The sequence below is a fragment of the Eptesicus fuscus genome, chromosome 3 (assembly GCF_027574615.1).
Source record: "Eptesicus fuscus isolate TK198812 chromosome 3, DD_ASM_mEF_20220401, whole genome shotgun sequence".
NCBI classification, from domain to species: Eukaryota; Metazoa; Chordata; class Mammalia; order Chiroptera; family Vespertilionidae; genus Eptesicus; species Eptesicus fuscus.
The window spans coordinates 9,125,893-9,149,498 of record NC_072475.1 but is presented as its reverse complement, the minus strand read 5'-3'; the positions used below and the strand labels follow the sequence as shown (position 1 = coordinate 9,149,498).

Below are 23,606 nucleotides of genomic sequence, written 5' to 3'. Positions count from 1 at the left end.
AAACTGACAGCTGGGAAAGAACAGGGCTCCTTACCGTCCCACGCGGGAGTGGCGTCCGGGCCTCCAGCTGGAAGAAAACACGGGGTTTACTTCAATGACCCGATTCACCAGCACCCACAGTGGACAACCCTCCCGAATCCACGTGCCCAGCCTGGGCCTCCCTCCCCATGGAAGCCAGCACGGCTGCATCCGGGGCCTGCCCGGTGCCTGGCACACCACACGTTTTCAAAAGGGTGAGGGCTAATTCTCTGTAAGCCTAGAACTCAAGAAATTCTACTCATTAAAAAAAAAGTAGCTGAGGAGCGCGGGCTGTCACTTGTCCCTGCGGGGTGTCGCCCTAACAGGATGGTCCTGACCGTGGCGGAGGGGGCTTGCTGTGGGTGCGGGCAGTGGCCTGGATCCCTGTGCCCCTGCCCATAGGCCTGGGGCCTTCCTCCTCCATGCAGCGCTCCCCACCTTCTCCCATGTCCGACCCCCACGCGCGAGGACAGGAGGTGCAGGAAAAGGCCACCCAGAGAACTCACCAGGACCTTCCGGAACCCATTTCGGACGCGGACGTACAGCTCCTCCCTGTCAGCCACGAAGATGAGCCAGCCCTCGGGCACCTCGGGCACCTTGTCCAGCATGGTCTGGTACGTGGGCCAGATCCTCACCTGCTGGAGGCCCGGCCCAGTGGGGCCCCACTGCGCTCAGAGGCGGCACTTGGGCTCACCAGGGGAGTGGGGGGGGTGGGGGGCTGGGGACAGGGACAGCAGATGATCCCGACAGGTGTGGTGTTCAGGGGACCGCATTTGGACATTTCCAAGTGATGGGGTGAGGACATGGACACCCCGGACAGAGGACAGTCCTTAAGACTTAACTGGGCACCTTCTTGTCAGGCTGGCCCCAGGGACTCCCCATGAAGGCGGGGTGGGTGAGGCTGCCCTCGGGAAGGGGGAGAGGGCACTCCGCACGGTCTCTCGGGGACCCACGAGTCCATGAGTCCCTAGGCCTCTGCGCATGGTCCTGCCCACCAGGACCTCCGCCATGGCTGTCCCCTTCCCCCTGCCCATCTCAGTCATGGCCCCCAGGCACCCCACGTCCACTTCAGAAACCACATTTTAGGGCAAAGCAGGGTCCCTGTGGGGTCTACCCAGGACTCATCAAGCAGCCCCACCCACAGGACTCCAAAGGGAAGGGTGGTTGGGCAGGCAGCCAGGCAGTGAGGGACAGGGGAATGCTTACCCCTGAGGAGGTGCCCAGGGTTCCAGGGGGGCCTGGGGGCCCAGGGGGGCCTGGAGGGCCAGGAACGCTGATAGCTACAAGAGAGAAGCCAGAGTGGGAACACGCCAGCCCCAGCGGTACGAGGCTGGAGCCCAGACCACTCCCCACCCAACTTACTCTGCCTGTAGGGGCCAGGAAAGGAAGGCGGCCCTGGGGGCCCTGGGGGGCCAGGCGGTCCCGGAGGCCCCTGGCGCCCTTCATAGCCAATGCCAGGGGGCCCCTGAGGTCCAGGGGGGCCGGGCTGGCCCCTGATGCTCTCTCCTTTAGGACCCTAGGACGGACAACAAGACATGTGCTGATGTCAGCCAGGGCCCTAGGCCAAGGGCACTGGAGTCTGAGGGGCCAGGAGGCATCGCCAAGAACCTCTGCAGGAAGCACAGCCTCTGAGCCATAGCACCTCCCTGCCCGTGCCCCAAGGCCTGGGAGGACACCCCACCCCTACCCCAAGTCCCTGTTGCTGGCGTTTGACCCCAGCTGGTGCACCAGAGCAGTCCCTGAACACAGGTGTGGCCCCCAAGGGCCCCTAATCTCCCTCCCATCCCAGGAAGAAGCTGGCCCACTGTTCCCTGGAATCTTTCAGGGCAAAGGGTCTCCCTGAGGGGACTTGGTGGGGTCCCGATTAGGAGGAACCTGCAGAAGATCAGGCAGGAGAGCTGTCCCCCACCTCCCTGCTGGAGACACTCCCAAGGCAGTGTGCCCACCCTGGTAGGGGGCCAGTGACTGTGCACCCACTGGGCCTGCCACATGCCCCCCATAGGGCAGAACCAGGGTGGAAGTGTTCGGGGCCGTTTGTAGGGCGCAGCCTGTGGGTCTCATTGGGTGTTCATGACCAGACTGGCCCTATGCTCGGCTCCTGGCCCCAGGGGCCTCTGGGAACACGCACAGGCCTGGGTCTGTGTGCGGGCACCTACACGGTGGCCTGAGGCCCAGACTTACCGGAATGCCGGGGTAGCCTGGCGGGCCGGGGGGTCCAGGCACACCAGAGCCGAAGAATCCGCCACCCCCGGGCTCCCCCCTTTCTCCTTTCTGCCCGGTGTCCCCTCGGTCACCCTTCTCCCCCTGTGGATGGAAATGCTTGTTTCAGACAGGCCAGCTCTCGTTGCTGGTGTGGGGAGGGGTGGTGCTGACCCCCCCCCCCCAGCCTGGAGGGGGCAGGGTGAGGCAGCTGGGAGCGTCTGGAGCCCAGGCCTGGCAGGCCTTTCGTTGCACCCCAGGGAGTCCCCACCAAACCAAGCCAGGGATGGCCAGTGCCCCATGCGGGGTGGGCAGAGGGGAGTGCTGGGAGGGCCAGTAGACGGAGGAGGGCTCAGCGCAGGGATAAGGGGTCACCCACCTTCAGTTCAGCTTCTAGCTGGAGGAAGTCGAACGGGAACTGCCCTACAGGAGGTTTCGAATGGGGCCTCAATGAGACGGCTGTACAGCCTCTTTCATTTATACACGCCCCCCCCCCCCCCCCCGCAACCCCACCCAGACACACGCACCCATCTGCATCTTCTTTCATCTCTTTCTATAAGTTTTGTATTTCTGTAGATTCTTTGCCTATTTTATTACAACCTATTGCCAGTTTTGTTTTGTTTTGTGTGTTTTTTTTTTTTTGGGGGGGGGTATGTGTTTATTAATGGTGCCTTTTTACCCCTTTCAGTTTTATTGCTGTAACTGACACACAGCACTGTTGGAGTGTAAGGCATACAGCAGGATGACTAGATTTACATATACTGCGAAGTGATCAGTAAGTTTATTAACATCCATCATCTCATACGGGTACAAAAAGGAAAAAGTTTAGCAAGTTTGTACCCTTTGACCCTCTTCGTCCAATTCTCCCTCCCCCCACCCCCCAACCTCTGACAATGACCAATCTGATATCTTTCTAAATGGTAACTTTTTAAAATTTCCATTTTGTTTATGACTGGTCATGGATTTTGTAAATTGCCCTCATGACCTTGATTAACTTCCTTATTAATTCTAACAGTTTATCTGTGATTCCTTTTGGGTTGTTGATCAAAAACATGTTGTCTTTGAAAATGGCAGGTGTATTTCTTCCTTTCCAAAAATGTGCACCATGTATTCCCTCCCTGCCTCTCCCCTGGCCAGGCCCTGCGCCCGCAGCAAGGATCACAGACATCCCACCTGGACCCCGACTCCGGAGCCGCACAACCCCACTGAGGGTGGTGGGTGTCAGTTCCCATGGACGCTCCGCCAGCTGCAGGGTAGCCCCTTTCCCAGCACGACGCTGCACCTCTCTCCTCCTCCCCACAAGGCCCCTCAGCATCCCCATGGGAGGGCTAGGTCGCCTCTGGGAGACACACCCTGGGTCCAGCCCTGCTTCTCAGCAGGCGGGTGGTAGGACGTGCTGCCCGGCCACTGTCTTTGCCGCCCTGGGCCCTGTGGTGGCGATGGGGCCAACCAGGTGTCCTTGAGCCCAGCCCGTGCCCTACAGCTCCTGTGAAGGCCCCCCGAGCCCAGAAGGGGCTTCCTTCCTTCCGGAGGGCAGGACAAGCCACCCCAAGAGCAGCCCCTCAGCCCAGGGCCGCCCAGCACTCTCACCTGGTGGTCCGGGCGGGCCCACTTCTCCTTTGTCCCCCTTTGGTCCAGAAGGCCCCTGGTGCCCTGGAGGGACGGAGACCCCAGCGCCCATTATGGAATGTGTGAGCGGAACATGCCCTCTGGAGCCCAATCTACATTGTGGGCAGCAAGTGGGTGGTCACTGAGTCCACTCCCACCCAAGGTTAGGTCCCCAGGGAATTCATGTGGCCTCAGAGCCGGGTGAGCAGGGGGTACCAAATCCTGGCGCATCCAGCACCCCAGTAAAGGGCCGCCCACCCCCAGCTCTTCCAGGGCCGCCAGGAGCCCTCACCTGGCAAACCGGGAGGTCCCGCGGGGCCGGACTCCACAAATGCCTGCAAAGAGTAGGCCAAAGGTAGCTGTTGAGGGGGACACTGGGAACTGAGGTCACCACCCACCCAGGGGTCTCTGAGTCCAGAAGCCCCAGCACCCTCTTCGAGGGCACAGAGGCACCCTCCACCCCCACCCCGAGAACTGGGGAGCAGGGAGGGGGAGGAGAGGACACGGGGTTTGGAATCAGGAGACCTGGTCATGACAGGAGGAGCCCCTCATGAGTGTACTTCACGTCTCTGAGCCTCGTGAAATGTCATGTCCACCTTCCCAGGGACAATGGGTCTTGGGGCTTAGGTACCCAGATCCAGAGAGCTCCCCCCGTCCCGCCGCCTGTACTTTCATGGGGGCTTATCTTCTAATTGACTGTGGCCCCCAAGGCAGGCAGCCTGGTGCCCACCACAGGGCTCCCTCCCAGAAGGACCCCATCTCCCTACTCAGAGGGGAGGAAGCCTCCAGGGGCTTGGGCTACCTGTCCCTGGGGTCCATGGGGGTTGGTGGTGGGAAGGTGGCAGCAACCGAGGACTCTGTCTAAGGACTGGGGAGGGGTGAGCGAGAGGTGCCAGGCGACTTACGTTGCTGTCATAGACAGGGGTGCCGGGAAGGCCTGGCGGCCCGGGAGGTCCTGGAGGCCCAGGGAGGCCAGGTGGGCCCTGTGAGGGACAGAAAGCTCGGGTCAGTCACGTCCACAGCCAGGGCAGACACTGGCCGGGGCGGCAGATGTGGGCAGCAGCGTTTCTGAAAGTCACAGTGGTCCTCCCTTAGCCACTGTCCAAGTGTGGCCGAGGAGGGAGAGACAGAGCAGAACCAGATGTGGGACGCCCCTGACCAGGGGCACATGCGCAGCCGTTTCATAGCCGCCTTTAAAACTCAACAGCTGCCTGGCCAGCGTGGCTCAGTGGTTGAACATCGACCTATGAACCAGGTCATGGTTCGATTCCAGGTCAGGGCACATGTCCGGGTGGCGGGCTCGATCCCCAGTGCGGGATGTGCAGGAGGCAGCCAATCAATGATTCTTTCTCATCATTGATGTTTCTATCTCTCTCCCTCTCCCTTCCTCTCTCTGAAGTCAATAATAAAAAATGTATATATAAAAAAATAAAATAAAACTCAACAGCGTAAACAGAATTCAAGAGCCTCTCTTCCTTATTCACAAATGTGACCTATTGTTCCATCACTGCGTCAGAACCCTGAAAAGTGTTGACTTCTAGTCTTAATTTTTCACAACGGCCCAGTCTTCGCCAACAAGAGGGAAGGAAGCTCCCAGGAAGAACCAGCAACAAATGAAAAACCGGAAGAGCGACTGCCTGGAGCACGGGCTCAGGACCACCGTCCTGTCCTGCTGAGCTGTGGGAGCTCGGGACAGGGACCAGGGAGGGGCGGGAGGGGCCCCAGGCTGAGATTTGGGGTGGAGCTGGGCTTCCCAGGGAGAATGCACGAGTGTGGCAGGAGGGGCACTGGGTGCCTGGTGTGTCAGAAGTAAAGCCCAACTCTCAGGACGAAATGGCTACATGCCCTACCCTGCTAACATTGCTAAAATAAAACCCTTGGCTCAAACAATGGCAGAGTTACTGCTAGTAATAACGTGGTGTTGAGTGAAGACAACCCTGGAGCTCAGAACCCACGCTAACCTGGATGCCCTTCTAAGAAAGGGTGTCTGTGCCCAGTGTGCTAGAGCTGTGTGCGTGCGTGCGTGCATGCGTGCACGTATGCGCATGTGAGTGAGAGGACAAGCATAGCGTGGTCGCACCACAGGGCCCCTCAGAAGCAGCCTCCTGAAGACGAGCCTGGGACCCGAGGCTGCTCCCCCAGGCCATTCTGGGTGCTGGGGGCCCCAGGCGTGCCTGTCTGCCGTGCAGGACACTCACCTGTGCACCAAACCCGACGCTGGTGTCTCCTGGCTCCCCTTTCTCTCCTTTGAATCCATTCATCCCAGGACGACCCTGGGGAGAGTGTAGGGAGCTGCTGGGTGCTGGCCAAGACTTCAGCCTCAGCTACCATCTCAGGCCCCACCAGGACAGACCCAGCCCACCTCCAGCCTCACACCACCCCAGCCCTCAGGCCCCAGGGGGCTGGGCCCACACGCTCCTGTCCCCACCCCCGCCTCCTGGGGGCTGTCAGCCCCTCCTGGGTCTGAGCTGTCCATGAGCAGGGCCTCCTCACCCGTGTCCCAAAGAGAGCCATGTTCAGGCAGGGGCCACCTTAGGTGGAAGGCAGTGGGAAGGATGGCAATCCACTCCCCTCAGAGCCCACTGCCCCCCCGGGGCCTGGGCCACACTCTACCTGTTCCCCCCCCCACCTATACCCAGCCAGACCCTCGATCCATACCGGTCGCCCAGGGAAGCCAATCTCTCCTTTGTGCCCAGGCCGTCCATACGGACCCTGCAGAGAGGAGGAGCCACGTGTCAGGTGAGCAGAGGTAGACCCCGCTGTGGTCTCCCACCAACACCTGTCCTGCGCTTTGAACGTGAAGCTGGGATGTAAACTCTGGTCACTCATGCTTTTCAGTATAGCCAGGCGGGGACAGGTGCTTTTCAGAGCACAGCACACGCATGTGCATGTCGGGGAAGTAGGGCCTACTCACCGGAGGTCCTCGGAAGCCGGGCTCCCCCTGAACAGAAACCAGAAGCACTGTTAGGTGACCGCACAGGTCATTCCCCCCAGACAACCCCAAGGGGTCCCTGTGCCCTTGTGGATGCCCCTTAGGCAGCCCCGCAGGGTCCCTGTGCCCTTGTGGATGCCCCTTAGGCAGCCCCGCAGGGTCCCTGTGCCCTTCTGGATGCCCTCCGGGCAGCACTGAAGCACTGATCACCGAGGAGGGAAGGAAACAGCAGAGAGAAGGTGCTGGATGGTGTCCTGTCCCAGGGGGAAGAATGGGGCGCACCCTGAGAGGCCTGCAGCTTGGGAGGCTGCCCTGCAGTGTCCTGGTTAGAGTCACCCTGGTCCTGACCTCAGGTACAATGGCAGGTGGGGCTGGCAGAGTATTCTCTGGGCATGGGACCCAAAGTCCCGCGGACATCCCCAACAATTCTGAGGGCTTCCAGGCCCCTGCAGGCCTGCACCTACAGCCACCCAGTCGGGGTCCAGTTACTCCCAGGACCCACCCAAGGGCCCGTCTGGAGAGTCATCCGCTGTGGGCAGGGGACGCAGGGCACGGGCCCCTCAAGGAGCCCAGGCCTGACCCCACCAGGCCCTGCTCCCTCCTGAGGAAGGAGGGCCAGGACCCCAGCAGCAGTCCCGAGGCCGAGGGGCAGCAGACACAGCAGGATGGGCAGCTCCCACTGGGCAAAGCGGGGGGCTCCATCCCCTGCAGGTGAGGCCAGGCCAGGGCGTGAGCCTAGAGCCGTGGCCGGGAGTGCCTCCAGGCCCCATGCAGGGCTGGCTCAGCCAACGGAGGCAGGCTATGACCAGGGCCAGCTGGGCCGCAGTGCATCTGAGCTGCAGAACCCTCCCAATGTGGTTGTGAAAGAGGAACAGACAGGGAAGGGCAAGGGGGCCCAGGCTGTGGAAGGTTCCAGAACCCATGCATGGACAGGAGTTGGCCCCTCTCAGGAAGCCACCTCTCCCTCTCCCCCGCTCTCCCCCGCCCCCCATGCTGGCTCCATGGTCCCTGGAAATCCCGCTCCCCAGCTGGTACAGGAGAGAAAAGCAAGGCCCGGTGGCTCACCTTGGCTCCTTTCTGGGCAGGGGGCAGCACTCTGCCGTCGGGACTGAAGACCATGCCGGGCTCACCCTTCTCACCCTAGAACCCGAGCAGCGCAGTCAGGGAGGGCAGCTCCAGGGAGAGGGCCCTCCAACCACCGCAGCAGAGCCCCAACTCTGGGGTCCACACAAACACCCACAACGGGTGCATGTAAGCAGGCCTGCTCTCTGGGCTCTGTGGTTGGGAGTCTTGGTGGGTCCCCCATGGGTCACACTGAAGTGACGAAGAGGAGAACCCAGGTCAGAATCTGTCCCAGACGTCAGGTAGGCCGTGCGAGCGCCCAGGTCCCCCGCCTTCCCAGACAGTGACCACCTGGGGGGATCAGGACTGCCCCTCAGGGTTCACAGAGGGGGCCGTCTCTGAGCAGGTGTCATCCAACTCCTCACCTTGGGTCCCGGGGGGCCCTGCTGGCCTCTGAAGCCCATGTCTCCCTTCGGCCCAGCTGGTCCCTGCAGGGAGACAGGCGGGAATGAAAGGCGGCTCGAGCGACCAGTCCCCGTGCCGGCCACTCACGCTCTCTCCCAGCATGGCTGCCCAGGAGGCACCTGCCTCGTGGTCCTGACCAGTTACAGGCCCGAGACCTCATGCTAGACCCCGGGGCTCCTGCTAAGGGGTCAGAAGGTTCTTCAGCCTAGCGGGCGCCCAGCCTGCATTGGGGTTCCTCACAACATGGAAACCCTGCTCCCTGCCAGGGCGGGAATGGGGCTGAGGCTACTTACGGGGAGGCCTGCGTACCCCGGCTGGCCCTGTGGGATAAAGCAACAGTGTCACGGGGGACGCCGACCGGCGCGGTGCAGCCAGACCGCGCTCCAGGCAGGGCGGCACGTACCTTGACTCCATGGGTCACGGACACTGCTCTCTGTCACCGAGGCGGCAGAAACACAAAACCATGAAAAGAAAACCACGTTTACAATTACAATCCCGCTCTCATCCCTGTCACAAGACAAACAGGACAACTCTAGAAGTCAAACATGGGACAAAGTATTGCTTTCAACCATCCTGGCTTGTGCCTCTAGGTCCCTCAGAGGAGAAGTGAAGCCACTTCTGGGAGCCGCCTCCTGGTCTGGAGAACCGTCCAGTCCTCTGGGACCAGTGCCCCCGCCTCCCCAGGTGTGCGATGGGGGCCGGAGGGGGTAACTCAGCCTCCAGAGGGGGTGCAACTCGGAGGGGGATGCTGGAAGGCCTGGCTTCGACAACGAGAAACCCCGCAGAACCAAGACTGGAAACCCCGATGTCCTTGGGGGTCATCCTATGGGGGGAGGGCTGCTGGCTCTGACCAACGTCCTCCTACATTGGAATCAGAGCGTGGCCCTGGCAGTTGGGGGGGTCAACCCTGCACTGGGAGGGTCCAGGCAGAGCATGTGCCCACCCATGCAGTGTCCTTACGTCCTGCTCCTCCGACACGTAGACGACGGGCCCCGGGAGTCCGGGGGGCCCGGGGGGCCCTGGCTGCCCCACTCCGTCCTTCCCTGGGTCACCCTGGAAGAAGAAGCCTGTGTCCAGTGCTTGGGTCGCTTGTAGGGGTAGAATTGTGTTACAGGGGCTCTGGCTGGGACCCCAGAGCTGACAGGGTGTGAGGAGAGCCCTCAGATTTGTGGGTCTTCACCTCAAGTCTCTAAGAACAGATGGGGCAGAGGGCAGACTCCCACATGCACCCACCACCCCACCTGTGCACCCAAGCCCCGCCCCCCCCCACTCACTTTCTCTCCCTGAGTTCCTTTTTCTCCTTTTGGTCCCTGCAGAGACAGGAAGGAAATGTTTCATTATAAACAGACCCCGAGCCACCCTCCCCCACCCCAGGACACCCCGGATGGCTGGGACCCGCTTTGAATGAGGTATGGAGAGTTCTTTCACTGACCAACTGGCCGGGGGGTGGGGGAGGGAGCAGGGTGGTAGATGAGCCGGGCAACCACAGGAAACTCCCTCAGGCAGCCTGGACTCCCAACTCATCCCAGGGAGTGCAGTCTCCAGGCCGCTTGGCACACAGAGAACTAAGTTGGGGGACCGCCTGAGAGACACACCGGAGTGCCAGCTCTCACTTTCGGGGTATCACCCCCCTGGCAGCCCTGGGTGGTCACCTACCTGGGCTCCAGCTACGCCCTCTTTGCCGGGAAGGCCAGGAAACCCAGGGGGTCCATCTGCACCGACTTCTCCCTGCAAAGGACACGAGGAGCAGACCATGCGTCAGACACAGCCCAGTGAGCTGGTGTGGGGGGGGTGGAGACAGGCTGGGGCGCAGCCTCCTGGAGACACTTAGGGGTCAGGAGGGCAGGAGGGGGCTGGGGGCCAGGGGTTGGAGGAGGGTCAGAGGACACGTGTGGTTCCCATGATTTCTGCGGCAGAGCCAGTAAGCAACAGGCGAGTCTAGGGGAGAGGGGGTGAGGTGGAGGTGAGCGCCCTTGGGACAAATAGGACTTAAATTCTGAGGAATGAAGTCAGGGCCGAGACGGCACGGGATGAACCAGGGGGGAGTGGGAGAATGATATGATGCTGGGCCGGGCCTGGAGGGGAGCCTTTCACTGAGGCTGCGAGGGGACTGGGCCAATGAGGCCAAAGGAGCCAATGGGCGCAGGCCAAGGACCCCTTCCTGCCCCCACACCAGGGCTAATAGAGATCCCCAATTTCTAGGACCCGAGGGAAGGTTCTTACCTTGGACCCTGGTGGGCCAGCTATTCCAGGATCCCCCTAAAGTGGGTAAAAGGTTCTGTGAGGGCAGTGTTGGGTGGGCAACATCCACCCGCCCCCGGAGAAAAGTAAGAAAGGGTTAGTTATTCAGGTAGCTTCTCACACTGCTCCCCTCCCCCAGCTCAGAGCTGAGTGTCCAGGGGACACTGAGCACCATGTGCAGGGACTTTGTGGCCGGCACGGCTGAGGGTTGGCCACATGCTAAAGGCACACGCCTGGGGCTGTCCTGGAGGCCAGGCCATCATGTCATTCTATGAGATGGCTTTATTTTTTACAACTTAATCTAATAGATAGGTACTTCTAAAAACTCAACTTCTGAAATGTCGCAAAGTTTTGCAAATCAAAGCAAAACATTCTGGAAGCAAGAGGTGGAATAGCAGGGGCTGATCCCACAGTGGGCCCCCCACACCTTAGAGGCCTTCGAGGAGTGAGCAGGAGCACAGAGCAGCCCAAGGGGCCACCCCTTCCAGGGCTCCTCTAGCCCTCATTACCCATGGAGAGGGGGGCAACCGCCTCAGAGGGGCAGGTGTCCTTCAGGGATAGGCTGGAGAGCAGAGAGAAAACAGGAGAAAAGACGAGGTGGGGGAAGGCCCAAGAGAAGCCCCCAGGGTCTCCGGGGCACCATCTGCTGCCCTGGAGGCTGTAGGGGTTCCCCCCGAAGCCCTTTTTCTCCCCAAGTCAGCACACACTTCCGATGTGTGAGGCCAGGGATCTCAGGTCACGCGGCTTTAGAAAGATGGACCAGAACCCCCAACACACCCCAACACGCAGGCTCTGGGTTGGAGTGATTGACCATTGTCCCCACATTTCCCATGATGACCCGGGGCGGGAAGTGGTAACTAACTCCTGGCTGGGCGGAGTGCGGCGGGAGCATCGCTCACTAATCTCATGCTTACCTTGGCTCCAGGCTTGCCGGGCGCTCCCTGTGGGGGCAGAGAGGAAAGAGGCCCTCAGAGCCTGGCTCTCCTGGGAGTTTCTCCCTCCCACAAGGAAACAAGCCCTTCCCAGAACTACCCGCTCCCAAGTAAACAGGAAAAAAAAAAAATCAAGTTTGTCAAGAGGAGCCAGCACCCCACCCTTAAGATCCCACCAAGAGGGTGGTTTGTCCTTGACACCAACTAGGGCCCCGCAGCCATGACGCCAACTAGTTGCAGTGGGCGTGCCAGGACCCGTGCCAGCCCCCCGGGAACATCAGCTCAGACCACCCCAACACAAGTAAATTTGCATTTTATCTAACTAAGAATAAGGGCATGAACTTAACAATAAGCACTGTGACCACTGAGGGTCTCCATCACCTCACCTCTGAGGCCTGAAACAGTCCCACAGACCCCTCTAAAGGTCAAGGGGCCTTGGAGCTGTGTGCTTGGGCCTGGAAGCCTGAAAGAGGGGACCCGTGCCCACAGACCTCGCTGCCCCTGCCCACGGGATCCTTCCCACCTCTGTGTCACAGCAACGATTCTCACCTCCTGGCTCACACCTCACCTGAGCCAGGGCAGCGAATTGCTACTGACAAGGACTGAGATGTTCTAATACACAGACGGCGAGGCGCTGAGCCGATTGGGACAGCTGTCCCAGCTGACTATGGACGTGGTGTCTGTCCGGCCGCTCCCTCTAGCTGAGACGGCCGGGGCGCCAAGCAGGAGAACTCAGTGACTGAGATTTCGCAGGAAGGAGCATCTTTCAGGGCTCATTCCACCCCGCACTCATTCATCTCGACCGCCAGGGCACGCTCCCACGTGGGAGAGCCTCCAGGGCGGACGGTACCCCAGACTCAGCTCGTCTCACTGGCTCTGCAGTGCTGCTCTTGGTCCCCACTCAGGCCTGTCCCAGGGACGCCCCTCCCCCAGGTGCCCCTGCACCCCAGAGCTGACTAAGCCTGTTCACAGGCAGTACCTGCAGCCCATCAGCGCCTCGGGCTGTCAACCAGAAGGGTCCCCCGGAGCCTTCCATGTCATCCTGGAAAACACAGTGACTCAAGTCTGTGTGTCTTCTGAAAGAAAGAGACTCTCTCTGAGGCCGGCCACTGCCTCAAGGCGGAGATCCGGCCATGGCTGAGCAGGGCGGACACCAAGGGCCCGGTCGCCTGGCAGCAGCCATCCTCGTCCTCGAATAAGAAGGGTCTGGCTGGGGGCAGGGACCTGCTGGATGGGGGCTCGTTCACAGAGCCTCGTAAGTTTAGGTCATTCATTCTTGCTCCGCGCGTGTGCCAGGGACCTGGCTGTGTGATGGCGCTCAGTTTCTGCTTTTGCCTCCCTGCAGCAGCCCTTCAGCATCACTCGTGGGTCATGGTCCCCGAGCAGAGACCATTTGAGCCTGTTCTTTCTCAGCGGCCATGGCTCCACCATGAGGCACTTTTCCAGGCAGTGATGGGACTCAGGAGACACACCCACACTCACTGCCAACCAGCCCATTCTGCTGAGCCTGCCCAGCCGCTCACAGCTCACACGTGGGGACTCCACTACGGGCAGTCGGTGAGGGATGCTGGGAGGGAGCCGTGGGGCACAGACCGAGGCTTTCGGGGGCCAGGAGCAGCTGGTACTCACAAACCCTGGGGGAAGTCCTGGTCCTGGAGGCCCGGGGGGCCCTGGAGGTCCTGGTGGTCCTGCTGGTCCGGGGGCTCCTGCCAAGCCGTTCTCTCCAGGAGCACCCATGGGACCGGGGTCTCCCTTGCTCCCCTACACAGGTGGGGAGAGAATGTCATCACTCTGGGCCATCAGGGTGGGTGTCGGCTGAACCCTGAGGCAGTCACTGTGTCCCCAACAAGCCTACGTTTCTTACAAAGCTTTTTACAAATCTGCAAAGCCATAGAGATAGAGAATGTTCCATGAAGCAAGCAAACCCTACTGCACCTCTCTTCTGAGTTTACGAGAGGATTCCATCCACTTAAAAATGAAATAACTGAGATGTTCATTCCAGGGGAGTGAGATGCTCGATGCTCATGGTTTGGGGTGCACCGTGCACAGAGCATGCTGCACAGCTGGGGCTGGTGGGGATGGAGAGCCAGGGGGTGCTGTGGCAGGTGAGGGGGAAGGGTGCTGCTGGAAGGAGCCCAGGGAGGAGGCAGGGGGGCTTGGAGTGAGTCTGGAAGGCCTGGTACCCCATTACCACTGCAGCGGTTGGTGTGTGGGTGGGTGGGACGGGACATGAGGCACAGCCTAAGGGAGGAGCAAGAGCCAGGACGCAGGTACAATGTGGGGTTCCAGTCTCAGACACAAACCTACTGCTCAGAGCTTGAGGATCCCTAGGGTCAGGCAGGAGCCCAGTGCAAGAGAGAAGGACACTGGGACCCAAGACAGGGAGGCCCTTGTGCCAGTCCAAAGCTGGACACAGTGCTGCCCCCTTGTGGCCACCTGACCCCTGAGCTCAGTTTCCTCATCTGTACTAGTAAATGGAGATGTCCAGATTTGGGACCAGCTGTGAAGGACACTCCAAGCCCACTGATACACAAGGGCACAGTGTGACCACTGCCCTATGCTGGCAGCACGCCCTGCCTACTGGCAGGAGGGCACCTTTCTCTGGCCCAGACAGTCCTGACCACAGCAGGATGGACAGAGCCCATGATCAGCACCAAGGACAGCTCCCTGGCTCCTGAGCCTGCCTGCCCACTCCTGTGCCCTCGTGGGGGGCGGGGGCTACTTCCACCCAGCGGCCAATCCCGATCTGGAAGTCTATCTTACCTTAGGTCCTGGGGTGCCCACTTTGCCCTGCAGGAAAGAGAATAATTACTATTACAAACAGACCAGTGAGCAGCCAAAAAGAGAAAAGCACGCAGGGTTTCATTCGTTTATCCCGGCCCACAAACCACTATTTTCCCATTTCTGTGGACTTACTCACTTGTGATTTTCCTCTCTTCTGGACCTGGGAGCTGGGATGCCTAGCTGCTGCTCCCACAAGACGTGCATCTAAAACTCCAAGTGCCCCTCTTGGCCCTGGTGTACCTCTCTGGCTGTTCCCACCACTGCCAGTTTCAGGTGGGGACAGAGGCCCCAGGGGAGGCTCGGCCGTGGGGGCCAGTACTGAACCACTGCCGAGAGCCCGTCCCACAACCGTGTGCCAAGTAGCGAATGCCCAGGAGAGCCCTTCTAGCTCAGGTGGCCAAAGCGAGGAGCCCTGAGCAGAGGGGTTCTCTTAACATTCACCCCCTCGGCTGAGCCCAAAGAAGCCATGTGCTCACAGAAGGTGCCACATGGGAGTGCCTTCAAATGGCTGCGGGTTGGCACTCCCCCCAGCCCCGCATTCATTCGCAGAAAACCAGAAGGAAACCACAACCCCAATTAGAGGTTTGTGCAGCCTTGAAAATTTCCCCATTACCGATGCAACCACAATTGAAACTTGAAATAAAATGTCCAAATCAAAGGAAGTGTTAATATTCTTTAAAAAAACATTAGTCCAATTGTCAGAGAAAGTGGTAACGAGGCCCTGAATGTTCACACGAGCCCCAGCTAGCCGCGGCTCTGAGCGAATTCGCGGCTCTGAGCGAACTTGGGAGCTGGGCCCCCGCTGTTGCACTGTGATGACTCGTGATGGAGGCTGCCTGTTGGAGTAAAGCCACCCACAACCTTGGGTGTTGCCACCTTATGGCATTTCTCCTCATGAAGTCACCAGGGCCAAACCCCACACCCCGGGTTTGGTCACCCTCTGGCCACACTATGGCTGCAGGACACACCCACCCCGGACACCTGGACAAGTGACTTACGAGGCTGCCTTTCTGGCCGGCCTCTCCTGGGCGCCCGTCTTTTCCTGGGGCTCCCGGAGGTCCCTAAAGGCGAGAAAGCAGAGTGTGGGGCCGGAGGGAATTCAGCAGCCGAGAAAGAGGTGGGTTAGCAGAGGATCTGGGTGTCCACAGATTTCCTGAGGATCCAGGACACACCCAAACCCCGTGGCTCACAGTAACCCCACAGTAACCACAGGTCAGGAAGCTCATGCTGCTCCGCTCAGATTTTAAATTTCTTTCCTTTTTTTTTTTTGAATTGCTGGTCAAATTGAGGAGCCTCTGGACCCCTGGTGAGAGGACTGCCTCACCCACGATGGTGGGGTGGACTCTCACTGAAGTGGGAGGGCGTGCTGTCAATAGGATGACTCCACACCTGGTGAATTACGCATCCAGAGCACGTTATCAAGTGAAAGCCAGGCTCCGCGCACCTGGTTTCTGAGACCTGATTGCAATAGTGGCATCTGTGGGCATCACCAGGCCCTGTATTTGTTCCCAGTGCCAGGAGCAGGGGAGTAGCCGGGCTCCGAGACCCCTGTGAATGGTGAGTTGGCCAAACATGGGCCCCTCACAGCCCCCGGTCCTCGGGCAGTGGGGCCCACCCTGATCCCATGAGAATCACCCCTGGAAACGAACTCTGTGAAGTCGGCTGCCCACTGAGGGACAGAGAGGTGACTGGCATTGCATGCGGTCACCCAGCGGGTCAGGGCCCAGAACCATCAGGTTCCTCCCCACCGAGAGTGGGGATACCTCCCTCCTTGAGGACTCAGTGGTGAGGACGGAGTAGAGGCAGTGAGGGGAGCTCCTGCCCAGACAGGAAGAGGCCCCCATACTTAGTGTTCCCCCGCATTCCCAGCCGACCCTGATGGAGACAAGGGCAGCTGAGGGGAGGCAGGTCTTACTGGGGGGCCGGGGATCCCAGGGTGTCCATCCCGCCCAGGCACACCAGGAAGGCCTGCGGGTCCTGGGATGACGGAGCTGTTCACCCCGAATCGGCCTGGCTCTCCGGGAAGGCCTGGGACGCCGGGGGGCCCAGGGGGGCCAGGGAAACCTCTCGGGCCCTGGACACAGAAAAACAGAACAGTCATGTGCAAAGCATCTGCCAAAGGACAGTGCCCCTCCCCGCCCACATCATCCCCCCCTCATGCCCCCCCCCCACAACCCCGTCCACTTGTGCATGGAGACACCAGGCAGAGGGACACTCACCCGAAGGCTCTCCAGGTCACCGCTGAACCCGGACCCCTCCATGTCAATGAAGGTCTGAGGGAAAGAACAGACGCCCGTCACCCGGAGCCCTGACCTGTCCCCCCGGCCCAGCCCTGCCTGCAATCGTGGGAGGCCCACCCACCCCTGCACTATGCTGTCCCCTAGCACTTCCCATCTCACCACCAGGGAAAGACGGGAAGCAGAGAGAGAGTGAACACCCTGCCCTCTCCACTGAGTGAAAGAAGCTTGAAGGAGGCCCTTCTGAGGCCCAGAACCACCGGGAGGGCCCCTGCCCGACTCGCTGGGCACCATAGGCCCGGACACCTGACTCCCCTGGTCCCAGAAACCCCCAGGAAGGCTGGCTCCAGATCTGAGGCCAAGTAGGGGATGAGAGGGTCCCTCCTCTGGGACAGCGGGCGGACCCCGTGGTGGAAGAGGCCCGTGCAGGACTCACCAGCTTGTCGTGTCGGAAGGAGGGTCCTGGTGGCCCCGGAGGTCCTTGGGGTCCTGGGGGTCCTCTTGGCCCAACCCCAGGATCCCCCTGGGAACAGAAGATGCCCGGTCACACCTGGGAGCACAGCCCTGCTATGGATCAGGGGTCCACCCACAGCCCCAGCCAGGTTGGACTCACCTTCTCACCCTTGGGGCCCACGTCTCCTGGGGTTCCCGGGAAGCCCTGCGGGCCTATGTCACCCTGGAAGACACAGGCAGGCAGCTTAGGCAGGGAGAAGGCCTCTCTGTCCCATCACGTCTGAGCCACAGGCATGCAGCTTTGTGGCTGTGAGCCCTGGATGTCTGCTCCCGCTCGCAGCACCGAGCAGCGAGCAGCGAGGAGGAGCAGAGCTGAGCCTGAGCTGGGACCGCAGGTGGGCAATTCTGACCCTGGGGGTTCCTGACCCCGTCTTACAGACAGCACCTGGGAGAACCTGCAGAGCTGCCTGCAGCATGCTGGCCATCCCCAACGGAGTGTGGGCGCTCTGCCCCTTGTGCGGGGTCGTGCCATGTGCGTACAACCGTTCCTGTCCGGGTTGGTCATGCGCCACTCCCTCCCTGCCTGCTGCCCTTTGCCGGTCTGTTGCTTCCCAAATCTTTATTGGTGATGACTCTCTTGTGTCCTTTTATTGTGTTTTTTGGGACAAGTATTTGTTGGTTTTTTAAAATCCAAACGAAGAATTTTAAGATAAAAACTACATGGATTGAGACGGCAACTAATGAATCTGTAACTAACACCTGCAAATAACCGTCTCCTGCTCCGTGTGTGTGCTGCCTCCGACCGCGGGCAGCCTTTCGTTTCTCTGTTATGCACTTTTTCCCTCTAAGGATTTGGAAGCTATACCTCCTCCCACCCCCCCGCTTTTTTACCCCTGGTAATTAGCCTAAACATCTCAATATATACACATAACTTTATTATTATTTTTTAATCCTCACCAGAGGCTCTCTCTCCATTGATTTTTAGAGAGAGTGGGAGGGAGGGGGAGATACAGAGAGAAACATTAATGTGAAAGAGACACATTGATTGGTTGCTTCCTGCACATGCCCCAACCAGGGCCAGGGATGGAGCCTGCCAACTGAGGTATGTGCCCCTGACCAGAATCAAAACCCAGACCCTTCAGTCTGGAGGCTGATACTCTATCCACTGAGCCAAACCGGCCAGGGCATCTATACTAACAAAAGCATAATATGCTAATTAGACCAGACGTCCTTCTGGATGACCTTCCAGATGACGCTGGGGCTGCGAGGGCCGAACCCCTTGCACGAATTTTGTGCATCGAGCCTCTAGTAACTTTCTACTTTTCTACCAAGAGTTATACTTGTGTTTTTTTAATTTGTATTTTCTTAACAAAGTTAAGTTGCATTTTCTAAATGGCTTCATTTTTAAATCTCTTCACCGTGTTGAGCCTGAGGAGCGTCTCAGGATAAAAAGTACGGAGGGTCTGACACAAATGTCACAGGTAATAGGCGGCTCAGAGAGAAAAGCACACTTACGGGTCTTCCGTCCTCCCCAGGGTCGCCCTGGAACAGGTGAGAGAAGCGGTTAGTGATGGACTCGCGGGCTCTGGCCCCACCCCACCTGGTGTGGAATCGGACCCGGGCTGCACGCCTCCACAGACCTGACTCCCATGGCAGAGCGGTCTGTGTGGGAGTGAAGCACCTCCCACCCAGCGTCTGACCACCTTCGTCCACGGTGGGCTGGCCTCAGCTGGCTCTGCCCGCAGCCTCCCGGACACCCTCCCGCTCTCCCACAGGGAGGGGAGCAGCCCACACAGTGCCTACCATCCTGGGGTCTCCACTGGTCTGCCCGATCAGCCGCACCCTCTCCCCTTCCTGCCTGAGCCCCCACCCCAGCGGGACCAAATGTGTACTCACTGGCTCACCGTCCCTTCCAGGGGCGCCATCCTTCCCTGGTGGCCCCGCGGGTCCAGGGGGCCCCTGCGGCCCAGGGACAGCCCGTGCATGGGGGCTCTGCACCACTGAGCCTGCGAGACCCTGTGAGAAGGAGAGGGCAAGGCTGGGGGCCACACACACGCTTACCTGCCCACCCCACCACACTCCTGTGTCCTGGGCTGGGTCAGTGCCACACAGAGACTCAGGGTGGACACACACAGGGGACACGAACAAGCGTGGACATGCACAGGGTTCGGGCTGGTGGCACTGACTGGGGCCTGCCCAGTGGTCCCCTATCCCTGCCCACATGCTCTTCGTGCTCTGGCCAGGGCCTCCCAGCCGTGCCCAGCTGGTGCCAGGCGTAGGAACACAGAGGAAGGGTATGGGCTCAGAATTCGGCCGGGTCACCAGTGAGGGGACCAGAGGGACTGACTACTCTGGGGCCCCATGGTTCTGGGCCTCACCTCTTCCAGGACATCGCTTCTGTCCCAGGTGATGACTGTACTTGAGCCAGGAAGGGTCTGAGCTGGGGGTGGGGGACAGAGGTCAGGCCCTGAACGTGGCCCAGCCTCTGCCCTCAGCTCACACTCCCCTCCAGGGCCGCCCATCGACCCTAAGCACACACTCCAGTTCTCTCTCTCTTACACTCACTGTTCACACTCACACACACACTCCACTTCTCTCTCTCACACTCTCACACACACACACCACTTCTCTCTCACTCACTGTTACACACTCATGGTTATACACACACACTTTACTTCTCTCTCACACTACTGTTACTCACACACACTCCACTTCTCTCACACTCACTGTTACACACACACACACACACACACACACTCTACTTCTCTCACACTCACTATTACACACACACACACACACACACACACACATTCACTGTACTTCTCTCGCCAAGCCCCTAGAGAATCCCCTGCATAATCATGACCCTTCCCCCTGAATGCCACGTCTCCCAAGAACGAGTACGTTCTCGAACAACCTGATGGTCTCATTGGGGAAACAGCACTGTCACATACAGTGACCTAAGGCAGCCGGATTCAGGCTTCCCCACTGCCCAGTGGTGTCCTGTGTGACTTCTTCTTGGGAAGTGGTGACAGTGGGGAAACCAGGCCCCACCAAGGATCCTGCCCAGAGGCCAACTCTGGCACAATCAGCCCTGCCTGAGCTGCGCATGTCCCAGAGCTGTGCACGCACCGCCCCGCAGAGAGGAGCGCCCCAGGCCAGCACCGTGCGTGTGCGTGTGCGTGTGCGTGTGTCCCCGTTCCCCATCACCCCTGCTCTTTGCTTCTCCCATTTGTCAATTTCCTCACTAGCTGCAGGGTGGGCGCCTTACCCTCTGTGCTTGACACGTAATTTGTGGGTGAATTTTGAGACTGTTCCCCAAACCTTTCACCCAATCATTCCAGCATCACAGAGTCAATGAGCAAACACAGGGCTCGTGCTACGTTGAAATGTCCTGGGCACTGGGTGACCCGCAGAGGCCCCGTCTTCTGAGGGAAGTTCAGAGGCGCATCCGACCCTCCTGGGGTTTGATCGGCCCAGGGACAGCCTAGCAGCAGAGCTGGGGGACCGGGTGGATTTGAGGCCCTTCATCCCACTGTGGACCCGACGGCTCCCGAGGGAGCTCTCACTGCCATGGCTGCACAGCATCACCCGCGTGCAGAGCTCTGGGGGGCTCCTGTCCTGTTCCCAGCAGAAACCAAAGCTGCACCCATGTGAGGGCATCTCCCACCCCCCCCCCCCTCTGCTCTGCTCAGAGCCCTGCCTCCTGGCCCAGGTGGATGCCGCCCAAGCAGCCCTGACGCCCCACCCGTGGGACCCACTGAGTCACACGTCAGCCAGGAGGGCTGCCCAGCCCCTTCCCCGATGGTGTGGGGTGGAAACCTCCCAGGATGCATTCTAAGAACTAGTGTGATTTAAGGCAAATGTAAAAGCCCTGCCTACGCGAACATTTAAAATTGAAAACCATCACTAAGAGAAGAGGAAAGGAAGACCTCTGTACAGGGAGAGGGACTGTGTTTCTGGGTCAGGAGACTCCGTGCTCTTTCTTCTTTCTTTAGACTCGGTATTCTTGAGCTGTCCCGGCCCCTCCCCCAATACCGATTTATGGGTTCAACGGCATTCCAACCCAATCCCCAGCAGGCTGTTCTTAAAAACACACACTGACAAACTGATCCTAAAATTCATAAGAAAAGGCACAGGACAGAGAACAGCAAAGCGGTTGTGTCAAGGACGGGCAGATCCGGGAAACAATAAACAATAAGGACCTGATCTCGGGCCTCCGCACAAGGCCGCATACACACTGCAGTGCGTCCCACTGTCAGGACAGACAGACCCACGGGCACAGGGGAGTCCAGAGACACAGGGCCACACAGACAGACGGCAGCTGGCGCTCGGCAAAGGCCCCAAGGCAGCTCGGGGGGAGGAAGGACACGCGTTTTGATAAATGGAGCTAGAAAAACTGAACCTGTGTAAGCAAGAAAATAAAAGAACTGAGATCCACACTTTATGCCCTGACGGCCCCCGGACACACCGGACAGTGAGGCGGGGGCTGGGCTGCCCCGTGGCCCAGGTGGGCGTGCGCCCCTCACTCAGAACTCCTGAGGGGCCAGGCGCTCCGCCCACCTTGCCCATCCTGCCTGCGCCTGGGGAAGCACGTCCCCGACAGACGCCACACGCACCACGTCCTCAGCCTCTGAGGGAAGATCCTGGGGGACTGCGGACGGTTCTCACTCATCCGTTCTTTTCTGTTTCTAATTTGGCTGCACTGACCATGTATCATTTTATGAACTTAAGAAGCAATCAGTGCTTTTGTTCTAAGTGAAAAAGGTCTATATACTTTTCTAAAACCTCGACATAAATGTGCAGACAGAACTGGACAGAGTCCCCTTGAGATTCCCATTCCCTGGTTATTCAGCCCGGACACTCATCCAGGCACCGCTGTGAGATGTGATTGGCAGGTGACTAATTAGCGGACTTGAACGCAGGGAGGTTATTCTGGAAATTTGGGGTATGACCCGATCCTTACCCAAGGTCCCACAAGAGGAGAGGAAGGCAGGAGAGGTGAGGCAGACGGGGCCCCGAGGAGGAGCTGAGGAATGTGGGCGACCTCTAGAACCCGAGAACGGTCCCTGGCTGACAGCAGTGAAGCACCTGACTCTCCATCCTGCCACCGCAGCGAGCCGGCCTCCCCGGGCCTCCTGCAGGGAAGCAGCCCTGCCCACCGCTTTCAGGCTCCGAGCAGGACTCCTACCTGCAGAGCCCTGAGGCGAGACATGGCGCGGCTGGATCTGTGGCAGTTCGTTGTGACGCAGCAATGAACTATGACACGCTCCGTTTCCCATGCATTCCGGGCACTCTGCCCCTGCTCCACAGGCCTGTGCTTGTGTACTCCCTCGGCCAGCGCACCTCCCAGGCCGCCAGGGGACGTCCCCGCCTCCTCCCCCTCCCCCCCCCGCCCCCGTGCTGATCCCAGGGTGGACCCATCTCACAGAGGCTCTGGGCAGAGAAATCTCTGCCCTCACAACCTACTCTCATGTCCCCTAGCAACCCCCTGGCCCCCAGGCTGAGCAGTGGCATGGCACTCCGGTAGCACACTCCAGACAGTGCCAGAAATAAGACACAAGAAACAATCCCTGGGAAAGAGAAGGACGTGTCCCAGCAGCCGCTCTGCCCGATTTCTCCTGGGACAGCTTATTCCCACGGGTGGCCCTGCATGTGCCAAGGTGAAGGGGCAGGTGCTGACCACTCCCCAGTCTGGGGGTTATGTCTGCGATGGACAGGAGACCCTCACCCACCACACACATGCGCATAGCACTAACACGCACATATACCACGAACACACACACCACGAACACGCACAGCACTAACACGCACAGCACTAACACGCACACACACACACACCCACAAGAGCTTTACCTCCCAATATAGACACAGTGGTTTGTTCCTCGATTTCTTCTGTTCTGGAATCTTCTGAGTGGCTGCCTCCAGCCAAGGGAGGAGAAGTGACCGGGGGAGCCTCGGGGGGGCTGGGTTTTAGGGGTGCTCCCTGGCAAGGTGAGAGTGGGAAGACAGCTCCGTTAGTCAGCAAACTTGGATGTCCTGTGAATGTGTGTGCTGGCAAGTGTCAGGTTTAGGTTTACTAGTATGCGGTTTGTAAAGTAACATCTTTCTAGACTCTCAGAAAGACAAGAAGCCATCAGGACTTCGTCTCAGGCAGGAGGAGGTTCAGGGCCCTCCAGAGCTATTTGCTTCTAAAGAGCCCGTGGGGTGGGGTCCCCTCGCCAGGTAGCCCCACCGGGAGAGCCCAGGAAGTGGCTGAACTCCCCAGGCCCACCAACTTCCCCATGCGAGGGAGGGACCAGCACCCACTCCCCAGGCTCAGGGCGGCAACTCGGGGACACTCCAGGGCCCACACCTTCCCGTGGGCCCCACAGAGAAGGGCCGTGGTCAGCACTGTCACCGATGCCCTTGCGGGGGACCCGGTAGTTCACTGCACACGCTGGTGTGGCTGTGGCGTGTCCTTGGCGAGGGCCCCACCTGGCACTCCATGGCTGGGTGACTGCCACCCACCCCGCCCGGAGGGCATAGGGCCACTCTGCTCTGAAAACCGGTCTTCCCTGTTCCCAGAGGCACCATGGAGTCGAGAACGTGGGTGCAAGTGGATGTTCAAATACGCAGGCAAGACACTTCCTGCAGCCGGCCACCCCCCATTTGGCATGAACTCCCTGGGGACCCTGT

General features: G+C 59.7%; 1 protein-coding gene across 2 annotated transcripts in view; it reads right to left on the bottom strand.

Moving 5' to 3' along the window:
• The window catches only part of COL18A1 (collagen type XVIII alpha 1 chain), an 86,635-nt gene that overhangs the window by 3,737 nt on the left and 59,292 nt on the right, over nucleotides 1-23,606 (bottom strand). For both annotated transcript variants that reach the window (XM_054713622.1, XM_028151765.2), the window contains 33 exons: nucleotides 22,785-22,914; nucleotides 19,310-19,371; nucleotides 18,828-18,947; nucleotides 18,447-18,473; nucleotides 17,092-17,154; nucleotides 16,915-17,001; nucleotides 16,461-16,514; nucleotides 16,157-16,315; nucleotides 15,240-15,302; nucleotides 14,221-14,247; nucleotides 13,087-13,218; nucleotides 12,437-12,499; nucleotides 11,440-11,466; nucleotides 10,508-10,543; nucleotides 9,941-10,012; nucleotides 9,559-9,594; nucleotides 9,245-9,337; nucleotides 8,688-8,717; nucleotides 8,578-8,604; nucleotides 8,245-8,307; nucleotides 7,823-7,897; nucleotides 6,740-6,766; nucleotides 6,484-6,537; nucleotides 6,024-6,098; nucleotides 4,731-4,808; nucleotides 4,118-4,160; nucleotides 3,808-3,870; nucleotides 2,597-2,640; nucleotides 2,200-2,322; nucleotides 1,381-1,534; nucleotides 1,225-1,298; nucleotides 525-653; nucleotides 35-67 (listed from right to left, as the gene is read on the bottom strand). In XM_054713622.1, coding sequence (XP_054569597.1) covers nucleotides 35-67; nucleotides 525-653; nucleotides 1,225-1,298; nucleotides 1,381-1,534; nucleotides 2,200-2,322; nucleotides 2,597-2,640; nucleotides 3,808-3,870; nucleotides 4,118-4,160; nucleotides 4,731-4,808; nucleotides 6,024-6,098; nucleotides 6,484-6,537; nucleotides 6,740-6,766; nucleotides 7,823-7,897; nucleotides 8,245-8,307; nucleotides 8,578-8,604; nucleotides 8,688-8,717; nucleotides 9,245-9,337; nucleotides 9,559-9,594; nucleotides 9,941-10,012; nucleotides 10,508-10,543; nucleotides 11,440-11,466; nucleotides 12,437-12,499; nucleotides 13,087-13,218; nucleotides 14,221-14,247; nucleotides 15,240-15,302; nucleotides 16,157-16,315; nucleotides 16,461-16,514; nucleotides 16,915-17,001; nucleotides 17,092-17,154; nucleotides 18,447-18,473; nucleotides 18,828-18,947; nucleotides 19,310-19,371; nucleotides 22,785-22,914 — 2,343 coding nt within the window. The remainder of the gene's footprint in view (nucleotides 1-34; nucleotides 68-524; nucleotides 654-1,224; nucleotides 1,299-1,380; nucleotides 1,535-2,199; nucleotides 2,323-2,596; nucleotides 2,641-3,807; nucleotides 3,871-4,117; nucleotides 4,161-4,730; nucleotides 4,809-6,023; nucleotides 6,099-6,483; nucleotides 6,538-6,739; nucleotides 6,767-7,822; nucleotides 7,898-8,244; nucleotides 8,308-8,577; nucleotides 8,605-8,687; nucleotides 8,718-9,244; nucleotides 9,338-9,558; nucleotides 9,595-9,940; nucleotides 10,013-10,507; nucleotides 10,544-11,439; nucleotides 11,467-12,436; nucleotides 12,500-13,086; nucleotides 13,219-14,220; nucleotides 14,248-15,239; nucleotides 15,303-16,156; nucleotides 16,316-16,460; nucleotides 16,515-16,914; nucleotides 17,002-17,091; nucleotides 17,155-18,446; nucleotides 18,474-18,827; nucleotides 18,948-19,309; nucleotides 19,372-22,784; nucleotides 22,915-23,606) is intronic.